This window comes from Pelobates fuscus, chromosome 3, assembly GCF_036172605.1.
Source record: "Pelobates fuscus isolate aPelFus1 chromosome 3, aPelFus1.pri, whole genome shotgun sequence".
Classification (NCBI taxonomy): Eukaryota; Metazoa; Chordata; class Amphibia; order Anura; family Pelobatidae; genus Pelobates; species Pelobates fuscus.
In genome coordinates this window covers 331168849-331186254 of record NC_086319.1, presented here as the reverse complement: position 1 = coordinate 331186254, position 17406 = coordinate 331168849, and the positions used below count along the sequence as shown (strand labels likewise).

Genomic DNA, 17406 nt, shown 5'->3' with positions numbered 1-17406 from the left:
CCAAAACCATTGTTATTGTTATTATATAGTGTATAATATGACATGCAGTGTAAAAAAGTATAGCATGCCATTCTAATGATATGAATTGGATCTGATATCAAACCCTTTTTCTTTGCTCTCTAAAGCTCAGCACTTTAGAATACGATGGGGAAGAAATTAGTGGCTTGGCAAGATGCCCGTTTGATGCCAGACAAACAAATGTTGCCCTCTTTGCTGGTAGGTACATTTACTTTAGTTCTGTTTTAATGTACATGACTAATTGGTTAGAATTGGCAGAAGAACGTAAAAGAGAACAGACATGTATTTGTTTATTATTTTTATACTACACTATGTTAGAGCAAGCCTGTCAGACTATTACTGTCGTGGAAAAAAAAAATAACAGTACAGTATCGCAGTCACTAAGTAGACGACTTTTGTAGTGTATTTTGCTATCTATGAATTTGACGACTTGACCTTTTTAGTTTTTGGAATTGGTTATTTATTATTGCAAGTCTCCTGAATAAGTTCTGAAAATATCAGTTGTGTTCGAAGTTAGTAGGCTACATGTAATTCCTACTGACCTCATGTAGCAGACAGCAGTTTCCTGCATTAAAAATGAACATTTTTGGAATACTCATTGGATTGCTTGTCTAGGGCAAGAGAACAATTAAAAGTGAACTTGCAGCATCTGCCAACTGTGTATTATACTATTCTTATTTTCTGTGTGCGCCTCCTAGCTGAATTATGATTGACAGCGCTTTACAGGAAATATTTCTATGGTTCATAAATTGAGTTGCTTATCATACCCTAAATCACAAAAACTTCACAATAAACCATAGGCTATATTGCAACTTGCACAAATAATAAAGTTCCCTAAAAAAGTTTAACATGTTTTCCAGTACAATATTTGGATCTGTATATATGAATCTAAATCTTATCCGATAAATGCAGAGATTTCCTGGTGACAAATGGTTTTATACCGAGTGCATTTATTCATTTTATTTTTGTGCTTTTATTTTTTTTTTATTTTTTTTATTTTTTTAAGATATCTGTGTTAGGCTTGTCTTGTATACTAGATAATGTGTATTATGCCTTATATTACTATAAAGATGCTCCTAAACCGTTATCTTCTCACTTTTAAAGGGTAGTAAGTTTTTCCTTTTCACAATGAAATGTTTTGTTGATGTTTCTATGTTTAACCTTTCTAATAAAGAATTCTGTTTTCAGCGGATTTAATTTAGCTTAGACTGTGATCAATTCAGTTTTCAGATGGGTAGACTGGGATCCGTGACTGTGATCAATTCAGTTTTCAGATGGGTAGACTGGGATCCGTGACTGTGATTGCAGATTGTGTTGTGTTATATGTAGGTTACAATCAGTATGGTTTTTCTAAGGATTGCAGAAGGCATTGGTCACCATCAGCATGATTCCTAGATGTGCACGTTAAGATTAACATGCTTGGTTAAGATCAGCGTGATTTACTGGATCTGTGGTTATGATCAACGTGATTTAAAGTTTCTAGGTCATGATCACAGTGCAGAGTGTTTTATCCGGATCTGTAGGTTACGATCATAATGATTCCTAGATTTGTAGTTTGTGGTGAGTGTAATTTTGCACAGACACAGTTTATGATTAATGTAATATTGCAGATGAAAAGGCAATAAGTGTGTGTTTCTCAGCTGCATTGGGTGAAGATCAGTGTCAAATAACAGATGGAAAAAAAAAAACTATGAGCGGCTTTTCCTGAAAAACTTACAAGTCACCCTGGCATAAGTGCACTCCATGATGCCTGTCAATCAGTGTAAATGTTGTCAAATAACAATTTTAGTCAAATTTTTGTTGAGATTTAGTCGACTAAAACTAAAATGGCTTTTTAGGCAAAAGTCTATGACTAAAACTAAATTGAAACTTACAGTCATAATTAACACTGCTGTCAATCATCTAGAGTAGCCCTCTTAAAGCAGACCATGCAGAGAATGCTGGTACAATGCTCTCTAAAGGGTCCTAGTGCCCTTAGTGTAGCATGAGTGAGACTAATGATGTGCTTACGCTACCTTTTTTGGGGACAGTTCCCTGTTGTCCTCAAAAGCATTACACCAAGGAACAAACCCCGGAAGCTGGGATCAAACCTTAAAATCTGGACTGTCCTGCTGAAATCATTATGACTGGGATGTCTACATTTAGGTGGTGCATGTTACGGTCAGTGTGATCTCCGGCATGTGCAAGTTATGATCCGTGTGACTTGCTGGATGGATACATTTTAATCAGTATTATTTACTGGATGCATAGGTTATGATCAGTCCGATTTCCTGGATGTGCAGGTTATGACCTGTAGTCTGTGACTTCATGGATGGATATATTTTGATCAATGTTATTTCCTGGATGCATAGGTTATGATCTGTGAGGTTTCTGGGGTGTGTAGGCTATTATTAAATTGCTTTCCTCTATATGAAGGTTAGAATTGACATGATTCCCAGACGCACAGGTTATAACAGATGTGGTATTCTTTGTGATTTTCTAACCTTACTTAATATAATGATGAGCTTGAAACCATATATGTACTCAAGTAACAACTGCATTGTGCACTTAGCGCTAAAAGGGTTAAATCTATGCACACCACAATTGCTTGCTGGATCATTAAGAGCTCTGCTGTCTTTTTCTAGATGGGAAATTATACTCTGCTACCATGGCGGATTTCCAAGCCAGTGATGCTGTGATCTATAGAAGTATGGGGGATGGCTTCGCTCTGAGGACAATTAAGTATGACTCCAAATGGCTAAAAGGTACTTGCAAGCGAGTTTTTATTAATAATGACACAGAGATCAGACACTTACTTGATAGGAGAGCGAAGCGTAACACAATTTAATAGCATTTCTCGGAAATATGATGCATATTAAGCGTTCCAGATCCTTTTGGTATGACACCGTTGTATGACGAAGCTACTTCTTGCATGCTGATACATCAAGAGCTTTGCTTGAAATGCATATTTTTTTTTTCCTTTTTACAGAATGGCTTGATTGATTCCTCAATAAAACTAAAATTTAAATGTAATGCAAGTCCTTTGAGGCCTCTTTACACACCATTAGTCAGCATTTCAGCTGCAAAAACACTTAAGCTCAAATTCCACTTAGAAAAGGTTGGACCAGCTGGAGCCTCATATCCCTTTCTGGAACACAACTCCCAATACCACAAGGACTTGTTGTTCGTTAAAGAATGCTGTTGGATTTGCAAAGGATGTGCAGCCTTCTGACTTTATTTGATTGCAAATCCCATCATTCTGGGTTTTTTTTGTTTGTTTTTTAAGCAAAGTGTTGCAATAGTCCTATTTAAACCAAAAACAACAGGCTGGGTTTTGTAGTTAACAGTGATTTGTGGCGAGTTGGTTTTGGACAAATCAGTGGCACTTTAGTAAATTCGCCAATCATTTTTGCACTTCCATTTGTCAACTCAACACAAATTCATGTGATAAATTCTGTGCATTTTAGAAACGAAAGCTGATACATTCTTTCGTCTCATTTCCTATCCAGAACCACATTTTCTCCATGCTATAGAATATGGGAGTTACATCTACTTCTTTTTCCGTGAGATTGCTGTAGAGCACAATAACTTAGGCAAGGTAAGTGCAAAATTGGAGTTATTACAAATTCAGGTGATTGACACAGAGCTGGCAAAGCGGGATTGTAGTGCAGGAAGACCAGAAATGTATAAAGCAGCCTAAACATGTCTCCTGACTGTTCATTTTTAGTTTGTCCTGAAATTCAGTTTTCTCACACTGCACTGCTACAAAAGTGGTCTGGGGACCATCAGGACCTCCCAGGATCATCAATATCTGAGCATTCTAAACATCATTTGCTTAAAAATTACATATGCCCTATTGAAAGATATTTCATAAAAAAGTAGAATTGTCATAGTATGCGCCCCACTTTACCAAAGTACCCCAATTTCAGCGGGTCTTAACCTGATTTTATAAAGTACAAAATATTCAATTTGTGTTTTAGAAAAATATTTATGTGCACAGCACAAAAGGGTCATTAACGAGAACTGTAGTCTCTGTATTAAATCATTATATATTATAATTTTCAACATTTTATTATTAAATTAAATTCTTTAGAACCTCTGCATTTGCCCTTCATCCACTTTATATCTTTATTTTTAAAGTGAGCTATCTGTGAGCCTTGCTATTATTTTGCCATATATGAGTAGGTACTTGATGCGGTTTTAATGTTTAAACACAAGGATACACGGCCTGAAAATGGCTGGTAAAATTCTACACAAACCTCATTAGGAAATCTGTTGTTTCTTGGCAAGAATTAAATGCATAAATATGTTTATACTTCAACCGAGGGTTCCATTGGGCCTCCCAAATGTTAAATATTTAAATGACACAAATGCAGTTTATGATCGTTGGACTACATTATAGACATCCTAGCGTAAATTATTAACCTTTTTTTTTATTTATTTTTTATTTTACACATGCATGGTTAATTAAAGACTTTGCAGAGGTGGGGAAGCCATGCATACGTTATAGGTTTGCTTAGCGGTGCAGTAAAATGGATATTCGGCTACAGTTAAATAGTGTATGCATACTTTCAGGCTTCTGTCACTAATGCACATAAACTGTATCTGTCTGCCACTTAAAACAAACTTTGCGCGATCTTTTATTAACCAAGTGTAAAAGAAATAATGAGATCTATTCAGTGTTGCTGATTTCGGGTAATCTACTTTTGGCAACAGCTCAATATTTTGTTCATTTTCTTTCTTTTTTTTTTCTTCTTTAAGGCAGTACATTCTCGTGTCGCACGCATTTGCAAAAATGATTTGGGAGGTTCCCAGAGAGTGCTTGAGAAACATTGGACTTCGTTCGTAAAGGCAAGGCTCAATTGTTCCGTCCCAGGGGATTCATTCTTTTACTTTGATGTTCTACAGTCTATCACAGACATAATAGAAATCAATGGAATTCCTACGGTGGTTGGTGTATTTACAACACAGCTTAATAGGTAAGAGATGAGCAACCTGACATCAAATAAAGTGCTTCACTTTCTTGTTTTCAGTAAAATAATTGCCATTGTAGACCGCAATCCTAGAAAGAATTATTTTGCTATTTTCTTCAGCATCCCGGGTTCAGCGGTGTGCGCTTTCACTATGGATGACATTGAGAAGGTATTCAGAGGAAGATTTAAAGAACAAAAGACTCCAGACTCTGTTTGGACAGCTGTACCTGAAGACAAAGTACCGAAGCCAAGGTAGAATAAAGAAAGATTGACTCTTCAGATAATAATGCAACCCACATGTCTCCTAATGGGTGTGTGCTGTTTTGAAAATGTAATGGAGCATTATACTGGGCAGTTAAGTTCTTCCAATTTGTTGTTTTAGACCGGGCTGCTGTGCACGGCATGGCTTTGGTGAAGGTTATAGGTCTTCTACTGAATTTCCAGATGAAACACTGTCCTTCATCAAGTCCCATCCCCTGATGGATTCTGCCATTGCTTCCATCATTGAAGAACCTTGGTTTACAAAGACCCGCGTCAGGTATGATAAAAATGACCTAGACCTGTAATTAGTTTTTAGATTCTGAGTTCTAGATAAGCCAATCCTGAAGCTGCAATGTAAATCCTTATCCTTAATCCTGAATTTTGAATATTTTCCTGTTTGCAACCTATTTAAGGTACAGACTGACTGCGGTGGCAGTGGACCATTTAGCAGGACCATATCTGAACTACACAGTCATGTTTGTGGGTTCTGAAGCTGGCGTTGTACTGAAAATTTTGGCCAAGACTACCCCTTTTTCTCTAAATGAAAGTGTTTTATTGGAAGAAATTGATGCCTACAATCGCGCAAAGTAAGTTTTCTAGTTCAACAAAGCATACTTTTTATTTATTTTTGTGTGCAGGTTTCTCTAATGGCAAATTATTAAAAGAAAGGACAGTTCTTGCATTTACCTCATTAAAATTTAGTAGGAACAAATATTTTTATGCATTTAACTCTTTAAAATGTAGCCAAAACCATTACTTATGAAAGTATTCTCTTTCTAAGGCATTGTGCCTCAAACATATCATTATTGTTAAAATTATACACAGGACCGTTCAGGCTTAATTAAATTAGTACACCGTGTGGCATTCTCATTGTGGAGTGGTTTCCCCTAATTATAGTGATGTAGTGATTTATTTCTTCTCGTATATATTTAGGTGCCTCCACTTCATACCCACACATTGCCAAAATAGACACACGTGGTGAACTTTAACACTGACCATTCATAAATCTGGTGGAGTCCACACAAAGGTCAATTCTAACCCGTCTATGCACAAAGACAGATGCTAAAGTCTATTTTACTAATACGTAAAAGTTGACAGATATAGACCAAATAATTTTTTATACTGGGATCTAAAAAAAAAACACAGAGGATGGTACAGGAATCTAAAAGTGCTCTACACATTCTTTGTGATTGAGTTGAGATCATGCAAAAAATATTTACAAAGCAATGTACTATAAAATACTTTTCGATTGGTGAAACCTTACATCATATTGTACTAGGGATGATGAGATTAAAATCCGTGGTATCCTGCAAGATGCATATTTATATTTAAATGGGCAGTTTGGTATAAAAGTGATTCCCCACTTCTATTTTGACCTTATTTTATGAGGTTGTGATAAATTAGAATCTCTCCACAGTTGAGCTTCACTGCATTTCCTTTTGAATAGAACACAGCAAATCTTTCCGTCATTCAGTAATAAATGCAACATAAACTGTACTATAAAAACACTATGTGGTTCATACCACTAATTAGCTGGTAATTCCTTAGCCTCTGGAAATTTTAATTTAGCATGATCAATCACCAGGTAGCGTGTAACTAAGTGTACTACTTCAATCACATGCACATTACTTCATCTAGAGGCAAATGAGTGTCGAAAGGATCCCTGATCAATGAAATGGCAAACATGCCACTGAGCAACTATAAATTTAAAAGGACAGAACAATAATGTTCCTACAACATTCTCTGCATATAGAGACGGAGAATGTTGTAGGACATAGTTATGTTTGCTGATACTTTATCTGTTTTCATCACAGATTTGTGATTTTAAGGTTTCATTTAACTTTGTCACTTTACGGTTTTATTTAACTTCTTCTACACATTAGAAGAATATGCATCCAAACTTAATGTCTGCAAGTTTTTTGCTTTATATCACATAGTATATTTTATATTTACTTGTTTCTGGTGTAGATGTTTTGGGGACGGTGAGGACGACAGAAGGGTCTTATCCCTCCAGATGGACCGAGAACACCATGCTTTATTTGTGGCATTTTCTGGATGTATTGTGAGGCTTCCTCTTAGCCGCTGTGAACGTTATGGATCATGCAAAAAGTATGTGTTACGGATGCAATAAAAATGGTTATGATGATTTCTGGACTTCCGATGATGCTAAATTCTTAATTCTTTTCTCCTCTCAAAGGTCATGCATTGCTTCAAGAGACCCTTACTGTGCGTGGCTAAACCATGAAACGTGTGGCAGAGTAAAACCTGGAATGTTGTAAGTGGTCACATATATTATTATTACTGCTAAAATGTCCCATCCCTCTAGTGCCAAGGTTTCCATCTAGCTGGGAACCACCTCTTACTATACCAAGATAATAAAAATAGTACTCAAACCTCTGTTCTCAAACATACTGATGGATTAGGCTTTCTTTATATTTACATGGCTATATAGCTATGGATTTTTGAATGTTCTCAACATTTCTAATTTTGCAGTAGAATTTTGCAGTGTGTGTGTGTGTTTTGTGCTCTATTTTTAACGTGATGCTTATGAGACAGAAAACATAAATTCTAGTGGGAACGGTAATATGCTTTGAATCCAGCCGGGAGATAAACTATTGCTTCTCGAGAGAATCCTATTAATTATCAGAGAACAATCCTCTTGTACAAACAAGCGTAAATTGGCTTTCTATGTTTACACTATATATATATTTTTTTTCATCCAGTTGGTACTTACTGCTCTGATGTTTTTTGTTTTTTTCCATTTCCACTTGGAGGTGCAGAGCTGAATTCGCTGGCTCTGCTAATATTTTATCATAAAATTTAATTTTTTTTTCTCCTTTTGCATTATTCAGCTTTGGATATGAACAAGATGTGGAGTATGGTAATACAATACAGCTTGGAGACTGTCATGGTAAGGGTCTTCACTAAAAGCAATTTAATTTTGTGCTTTAGAGAATAGAAAACACAATGTACTCATAATGCGCATACTGCTTCTATTATAACCTATTTTTTCACAGGCTAAGCTGCATTATATTTAATAAGCTTTTTTTTGTTTTGTTTTTAGTTTATTTTTACTTATTATTTGGCTGTGTAAAAATGCTTAAAGTCTTATGAAAAAAAAAGTAATTATCATAAGAACAAAAAAAAAATCTATTTTTGCTTTCAGCTCAGATTTTATAACTTTTATTTTGCTTTCTTTCGGTTACTTTTTACTGATTATCTGTTCCTTTAATTTTAGAAAATTTGCCTCCTACAACTACACCAGATTACAAAATATTTGGCGATCCAACATCTGGTTAGTTTTATTAATTTTATTTAAAAATAATTGCCTTTTGTTTTAGTTCAGCATTTTCTGCTCTTATGCCCCCTTCTTTTTCGCAGTCGGCAATCCCTCATTTTTGTGCTTTGACTCCATGCACCCAAAAGTAATAAGGATAGCAAGCCGTCTCGTGTTCTGTTTTTTTTGTTTGGTTTTTTTTTTTAACTCACCTATGTCTGGCTGCATGTTACCCAATTATCCCATCATTGGTTGATAAGTAAAATCTTTTCTATAAACTTTTTCTTATGACATTTCCGCAGCACGAAAGCCAGACAGACTTCATTCTCCCCCTGTCCATGCATTTGTCAATACCTGTTTCTCATCTATTAGTGATAGATGACAATTCCTCTTTTAAAAAAAAAAAAAAAAAATCATACTACATCTTTATTTACTTTTACCCATTTATTGCTGAGCTTTAAACGTGTCTGTGTGTGTTTGGTCTTAAAGTTAAATTTTAAGTTTAACAGCCATTAAATCATAGAGATTAAGGGTTTTAAACATAATCAAGCGCACACAAATACTAATGACGGTTCATGTTTAGTGGTTTGTTTTAAAGTGCAATTTTATTTTAATTTTTTTTTTTTTTAATATAATATATATATCAAATTCAACTTAATAAATATGTGTTTGCTACCACAGACATGGAAGTACCCTCCACCCTTGTTACCACAGTGGCAAGTAGCCCAGTCATTTTGCCTAAAGTGATTGGTTCTTGGAAACCTAGAATGACTGGCTCAAGGAAATATGTTTTTCAAGATGACCCAAACATCTCTGATTATGTTGATCCATTAACAGGTGTCCCAAAGGGTAAGGCCTTAAAAAGAGAGAAAATTTAACTGAGTGGATACCTGAAGCTCATTTCAACCCACATGATGCAATATATGACTCCTTATTAGCCAATAGCCTGGCCTTAAAAATTTACAGCATTATTTCACAGCTCTGTTGAAGTCACTTGGTCAAAGGAAAGCGCTTTAAGACTAACTACAATCAGTTACTGAACTCCTCAAGGACCAATTACTCCTTTTGTTTTCATCACAATTTGGTCTCCCAAGACTTAATGCCAGCATGGAATTTCCTACCAACTAAACACTAACAGTTCTATTATAATTATTATTATTATTTTTTATAAAGTGACAGCAAACTCTACGTTGCTGTACAACAGATATAAAGCATTGCTGTCATTATATGAGTAGTATTGTGGAATAGGATCTCAACCATTAATTTGTTGTGACTGTGTAGACCACCATTGTTTCTCGAGGAGTTAAAAATGTCTTTAAATGGAAGAGGCCTCTATTAGCTTTTAATGGAGCAGTCATATAAAAATGAAATTGCATTCTATCAGGTTTCCACTCAGATAAGGCAGTGTATTTATTTATTGTATTTCCATTTTATGTTAAATGCATGCATTTCTGTTGGGTCTCCATTGCTTTTTTTTTTCTTTTTTTTATTGGCTGTTTTAAATATTTTTTTCCATTTTTTTTATTTATTTATTTATTCTATATGATACAGCAGTTACAGCTACATTTCCAATTATTGTGTCCCATATTGGAAGGGTCATCAGTTTGCCATAGCCTAAATAAATTAATTATAGATTTTATACAGTACTCGATTATAGGGAGATTACAAACTGTTAAAGTGGATTTATTTTACAAGTTACTACTTGTATATAGAATTGGCTTGTTTTTTCAAGCCTACCTAGGAAGCTTTTAAATAAAGTAAATGCTCTGCAACTGTGAGATTAAATTACAATAGGTAAAATACCTCCTAATATGAAGCACACATAGCACTTTAAATACTTTACACTAATGACTGTTTAAGCATTATATGAACCGAAGCAGCTGATAGGTCAAAGGTGATATGCAGAGAGTTGTATAAAATTAATCAAAGAAGGCAACTCCTGGTACAATAATTAGTGGTATGGAATCAGCAAGGACTGGTAGGCAGGTTAGAAATGGTGATCCGCTGTGGTTATGTCCCCCCCTCCCCTCCCCTCAATGCAGGCGCATTCCAACTTTCCATGTGTGTCTGCAGACAGGCCCTTTGGCCGTCCCCACTCAGGGCAGATAATGAGAAGATTGCTTCCTAAGGCAGGCGCACTGGTTGGGGACATTTATCTGGTGTCTCATATCCTGCACAGCGAGAACTAACCAGGAATTTGGGATGGTTCTCCCAAACCTAGGACAACTATGAGCTAGGCTGCCCATCCAATTAATTAATTGATTAATTTAATAATTCATGTTTTTTTTGTTTTTTTTTAAGAATTAGTGTTTTTTACACATACATAATGTTGTTATTGGGGAATATTATGTTTGCATGGTTTGTTTGCATCTCAATATTTTGTCTTTATTTTCTATCATTTTAACTACTCCCCTCCTATGTTATCCTGTTATACTTTATTGACCAGTTTCATCTTCTCTTTTTGCTTGCATTTTTGTACTGTGCTATATGGTTTTTGTTTTGATTTTTTTGTTTGGTTTTGGGGTTTTTGTGTGTTTCCCTTGCACACTGCCAATAAAACTGATGTCTCAAAGTTTCTCTCTCTAAATGTTCAAAGGCCTTGCCATTAACTGAAACTAGAAACCTATATCATTTTAACAACTACTAATTTTTACTTTAGAAATGTTTTCAATCTGGAGGTTTGAATATTAAGTGCAAACAAATTCTTGATTTAACTCTGCTTTTTCCCTATGCATAAAAGATTTTAACTCTTCTTGTGTCTGTGGCTGCTAACTCTTCTAATGCGGGATTTAGGTGAACACTAATCCAGAATTCTCCTTCTAGGTCAAATCTAGAATGTGTGTTTTGTGATGTATTTACATTTCTTGTACCTTTTAATGTGTTGTAGCTAATATGTTTACTTCATAGGACATTTTAATTAACTACTGGTGGCAGGTTCAAGCTTTTATAAGTATGAGCATAACTATCCTAAAAATATATATATATTGGCACTCTATCTCTTAAATTCCTATAACTTCAGTATGTGATAAAATACAGGGAGCCTTGTACACAAATATTCGTGTTCTCCTAGTCTGACAATATTGTCAGTGTAATTCTGCTGTTGGTGATGCTTTGTACATGTTTTTTTTTTATTTTTTATTTTTATACAATATATAAATATCTATTATATATACACTTACTTACGTGTAAGTCTTTGGGTGCATATGCTGTGTTGATATGATATGCACAGCACCATAAACATCCTCTTGTGACCTGCACACTGTTCCCAAAACAGCACCGTTTTGAAACTGCTAAAAGATAAACTATCACGATTTACTGTATTGTACTGGTAGGTGTTAGAGGTGTACATTTACAGCTATCAAACTGTGTACACTACTGTTCAGCCTTTTTCTTTAACCCCTTAAGGACACATGACATGTGTGACATGTCATGATTCCCTTTTATTCCAGAAGTTTGGCCCTTAAGGGGTTTTAAAGAGACAGACAATTAAAATTTGAAAATGTACTCAAATTAGACTCCTAGTTACTTATAGTATTTCTAAACTAAACTGCTATGTAGTCCATGGTGCCTCACTCACTGTGATCTCATCATCAAGGTTTATCTAACAGTCCATGATAGGGTACCATTTTGGTTTAGTGATAATCTCACCTTTTAAACACAGCACAAAGAGCCTGTGTCTGTTAACACACTTGACATGACAAGACAGAACTTAAAGGTTAGAGCTGGTGGCATTTTTATTAAAAGCAAGTTGTGATGTGCATCAATTAACGAAATAAAATGGGTTTTATACCCCTTTATGGAAGGCTACATGCTGGTATATTATACTCTAAGCATCATGTAGGTTAGTATAACAAATGTGGGTACTATGAGTACTTATGTTTATGTGTTTGTCCTTTTTTAAATGTAGTACTTTTGGTGTGCATCCCCTTGCATGTACTGTAAATAGATGTTGGACTACGTTGCAAATAAGCATATACATTGTAACTAGACTATATGTAACACTATTTAGCCTAGAATTGTACACGCCTAATAGGCAAATGCAGTCTGTCAGCAAGCATTGTTATTAAACAAATATCACAATTAAAACTCCAATGTTATCTCAAAAATGATTTCTAAATAGGATGGTCTTATTTGTTACACTAAAATTAGTTACCGCACAAGTGTAAAGAAAGGTGATGTAATCACACATTTTAGTAGAAATACTGTGCTAAAATAATTAAGGTCTTCTCTATACTCAACATTTGTGTTAGAAGCCAAAATAATTATTGTACATAATTTTTCAAGCACTACTCAGTCAACCACTATATTCCATTAAAAAAAAAATCCAACAGTTCATGCCATATATGTTGTATCTGTTACATTCTTTCAATTTCATTCTTTACCCTTTCCAAGATATTTCTTTGTGTTGATTAACAGCATGCTAGAAAGCAGACAGAGAATTGACTGCAACATATTCTATACAAAAGAACAAAGATGAATGTGTCAACAATGTGCTAAAGAGTAATAATGTGTGCATATTTGCCCTAAAATATTGTCATGTGTTTTTACAGGTGTAAGATGGGAAGTGCAGTCTGGAGAATGGAACCAAATGGTCCATATGAATGTTTTGATCACCTGTGTCTTGGCCGCATTTGTCCTCGGAGCTTTTATTGCAGGAATAGTTGTCTACTGCTACCGGGAGATGTTCGTACGGAAATCAAGAAAGATCCATAAAGATGCAGAGTCTGCACAATCCTGTACTGACTCAAGTGGAAGTTTTGCTAAACTGAATGGATTATTCGACAGCCCTGTTAAAGAATATCAGCAAAGCATTGATTCGCCTAAACACTACACAAATATATTGACTAGCAGAAAAGAATTGCCGCCAAATGGTGAAACAAAGTCTATAATGATGGACAGTCAAGGGCAGCCACCTGAACTAGCTGCACTTCCAACTCCAGAATCAACACCAGTGCTTCAACAAAAAAGCTTGCAGCCAATCAAAAACCAATGGGAAAAGACACACAATAATTTAAACATTTCACGAAAAGAAACGCCTCTTAAAAGTCCTCAATTTTTTCCTTCCAGCCCTCCTCCTCACTCACCTTTAGCACATGGACAAATTCCAAGTGCGGTTGTTCTTCCAAATGCTACCCATGATTATAATACATCATTTTCAAATTCAAATGCACACAAATCAGACAAAAAACTCCATAATATTGAACATTCTTTGGTAAAACCATCAGGTAAGAGAGACCACAGACGTTCAGTGGACTCCAGGAATACACTGAATGATTTTTTGAAACATCTTAACGACTCTTCTGGAAGTTCTAAAGCTATTATGGCAGATATTCAGGTGGCTCATCAGAATAGTCACCAGGCAGCACATCAAACTTTAATGCTTGATACTATGGGAAACATGTCTGAAATTCCACCTAAAGTTCCAAATAGGGAAGCTTCCTTATATTCTCCCTCTTCTACGCTTCCAAGAAATAGTCCCACAAAACGAGTGGACGTACCTTCAACCCCAAATGGGCAAATGACACCGTCTTTGGAGACACAAAGAGGTTATCACAAAAACTCTTCTCAGAGACATTCTATATCAGCTCTACCTAAAAATATGAACTCACCAAATGGTGTTTTGATTTCTAGGCAACCTAGTATTAACCGAGGAGGTTATATGCCTCCCAGTCCTAGTCCAAGAATGGACTATATGCAAGCAACACCTGTCATTGTTCATCAACAGACTTCCTTATCAAGGCAAAGCAGTTATACAGGACATGGAACCCTTCCTCGTACAGGAATTAAGAGGACACCGTCAATAAAACCAGATGTGCCACCAAAACCTTCATTTGCTCCACAGAATACATCTGTTAGACAGCTAAACAAATATAGCTACTAAGACATTTTTTCTTGAACCATACATGGTTGTAGCACATGGTGTTGCTAAGGAACTCTCCAGGCAGAGACAAGTTTTGCCTAATCAGTCCCAAACTAAGTGGCCAAAAATGCTGCCTTTAGTTTGGCAACATCATTGTCTTGCCAGACCTAGGAGTTGCAAGATATTTTTGCAACGAACAAAACAAAGGAAAGTGCTGGTCATTTTATTTCTTTTGTTTGGAGCTAAGTGGAAGTGTAGCACTGTGTTGGCTACTTCACAGTTACAGAAACCTGAAACAGTACTACAAATTAAGATATACTTGAAAAATGGGCTTAATTTTAAACTGCCGCTGTGTGTAGCCATCCCATTAAATGTGAACGTCTAATATGTATGCATTCACCTTGCCTCTTGCACAAATGTCAGAAAATGATCCCAATCAATCATTTTCAGGTTGGTTTTTCCTCCTACTTTCTCAAGCCTAAACATAACCATGAGTCAAATATGGCAACTGTGCATATATCACCAATAAATTCAACCTATATGTATTTTGTTTGTGTGAAGAATATATGTCCCCTACACATGAACATGCACGTAATGATTCTCATTGCAATTTCTAAGCTGTGGAATGGTTTATATTGAGCATGGAAGAAAGTGACCTTCCAATAAGCCTCTGCTGGGGATATAGCTATGAGAAACAGAGATGTGCCTCTTTCCTGCCTTCCAGATGATTTAACTTGGCTGAGCAAGGTACCTCGTACAAGAATGTTAAAGATTCTTAGAATTGTTATGCTGCTATTTAACCAATATTGTATATTTCACTGGAAACACTACTCGGAATCTTCGTTGAAGGCTGTATCTTTCTAGAATTGGAACGTGGCTCATTCTAGATCGCCATTGGTAATTCAATACCGATACAATTGCCTATTGGCAGATGCAGCCCCCATTTGCTAATGCACTGAAAATGTAACATAGTACTTTCTAAAATTATTGAAAGTTTGTGTCCTGTTCACTAGAAGAGCCCTTCAACATGGTGGATACCACTGTGGTACTTAGAAATGTTTGTTCCCCCTACTCCCTTCTATAAAGGTCAGGCTGGCCCAACTATAGGGTAGTTAGCTCTACAGTAGTGCAATGAAAATGTTTGTTTCATGTGTGAGTGTCCGCCAAGGTCATGCAGGTAATGACAAAAACATGTAAATATGTGTGAGGGTACCTGAATCTGTGCATCTTGTGCCTTATTCATGAATAAATTTACTATAGTCTGTCAAGTATCTTCAGTATAACATGCCATATTATCCGAGTATCAGAAAGGAACATTTATAACAAGCCCCTTCTATCCCTGAATATAAAGAAAGACAATGTTTGCTATTTAGATTACAGTAAGCCATTATTTATCTAGGGCGGCATTCCGCTCTAGAACAACGAGGAATCAAAATCTTTTTAAAATAAAACAAAGATTTCTAGGCTAATTCACCACCTGCTAAAACAATGTAATGTTAGACAGTTTCAAGTACCTACTTGTGACTTGTGTTCAACACAGATGGCTATTTTAGTTGAAAAAAAAAAAATCACATAAGCATATTGTTTATTGAGTATAATTTAGAGCAGCGGTTGAAATTGCCTTAGTACAACAAAATAGAGAGGGAAAAAAAAACTCTCAAATTAAAATGGGTTTTAGAAAAATGGAAACCAAATTAGTTTACTTGTTTTTGTATAAAGTCTTTTAAAAAGAAGATATACATTTAATTTTATTTTTTTAAGTTTTTATTTTTTTTTAATGGCCAAAGTTGAGAACGTTAATCTTAGCTATGGGGGCAATATTTTAATGGAGTTAATAAGAGTTATGCAATTTCTATCAACGTTGTCATCCATTTGAAAGTGTAAATGCAGATATGACTTCATGTTTAAGATAGAGGTATGAGCACTAGAGCTTGTACAAGCCAAACCACGAATTCCGTTAACATGGATAACATTGTACTGCCTTGTAGATCGTAATGTGAGTTCTATCAGTATTTATGTTGATGTTTCTAACATTCAATCTAGGCTAAGAAATACATTTAATAATAAAAAAAAGTGCTTTATCCATTTGTGTGAAGGTAAAAGCAGATTGTATCTTTTTTATATTGTTCCAACATAGAGATGTAACCATGGGATTAAGTTGCTCTATTTTGTTCAGTAGAGTACTTTACCGTGTAGATATCTTGTAAAGCTGTATTGTGAATGTGTAAATAATTCTGTACTTTTGGGTTTTTAACACCGCATGTAAAGGTTAAAATAAAAATCAAGTGAAAAAATAAGTTGTATATTTCTTTGCATCAAAATATTAACTGTCGGTGGTTAGATATAAATAATATGTACACACTTGCATATCTTAATTTATCTGGTGTAGGAACATAAAATACTGTATCAATTTTGCAATAAATCCCAGAAATACTGTGAATATTTTAGACCTATTCCATACTTGCCCATCTTTATATTTGTAAATACTATAAAAAATATATACTGCGTGCCGACTATTCCTTGTATTCCATCTCTCAAGTAATGAAATGTTTGTAAAGCATCCACTTTGAACAAGGCAAACATTGGTTTTCCATTACATAGTTAAAAACAAAGAAAACGTTACCTGCGCTCTGGCCTAAATCCCCATGTGAATTTAAACAAAATGGAGGCTCTTTAGTTTTATTCCAAATAAAACTAAAGAGCCTCCATTTTGTTTAAATGCACATGGGGATTTAGGCCAGAGCGCAGGTAACGTTTTCGTTGTTTTTACTATGTATTTTAAGCTGTTGGATACTAAGCTACTGCTGCTGTAAGTGCGGTGCTTTATTTTTGTGTTTCCATTACATACCTAGGTGGGTGATTTTTGTTCATTTTTTTTCTTTCAGTTAATAAGATCCTCTGGTCACAGAGCAATGAGAAGCATCATTATTCATTTTGTTTCGTGTGCTTCTAAAAATAGAAAATGTGATTACGGGTAGAAATCTAGATAAGTGAGTTTCTTACATTTTATGACCTGCCATAAAACATTTGAGATGGTA

At 35.3% G+C, this 17406-nt stretch overlaps 1 protein-coding gene across 6 annotated transcripts in view; it reads left to right on the top strand.

Moving 5' to 3' along the window:
• The window catches only part of SEMA6D (semaphorin 6D), a 61012-nt gene extending 45002 nt beyond the window's left edge, over nt 1–16010 (top strand). For 3 of the 6 annotated variants that reach the window (XM_063449034.1, XM_063449033.1, XM_063449032.1), the window contains exons 7-19: nt 126–216; nt 2643–2762; nt 3507–3595; nt 4759–4976; nt 5091–5222; nt 5353–5508; nt 5645–5818; nt 7200–7340; nt 7429–7506; nt 8084–8142; nt 8470–8526; nt 9190–9357; nt 13059–16010. In XM_063449034.1, the coding sequence (XP_063305104.1) occupies nt 126–216; nt 2643–2762; nt 3507–3595; nt 4759–4976; nt 5091–5222; nt 5353–5508; nt 5645–5818; nt 7200–7340; nt 7429–7506; nt 8084–8142; nt 8470–8526; nt 9190–9357; nt 13059–14389 (2814 nt within the window). In that variant the 3' untranslated portion in view covers nt 14390–16010. The remainder of the gene's footprint in view (nt 1–125; nt 217–2642; nt 2763–3506; nt 3596–4758; nt 4977–5090; nt 5223–5352; nt 5509–5644; nt 5819–7199; nt 7341–7428; nt 7507–8083; nt 8143–8469; nt 8527–9189; nt 9358–13058) is intronic. The other 3 variants (XM_063449035.1, XM_063449036.1, XM_063449037.1) reach the window with 3 other exon arrangements.
• Nucleotides 16011–17406: the final 1396 nt, after the last annotated feature.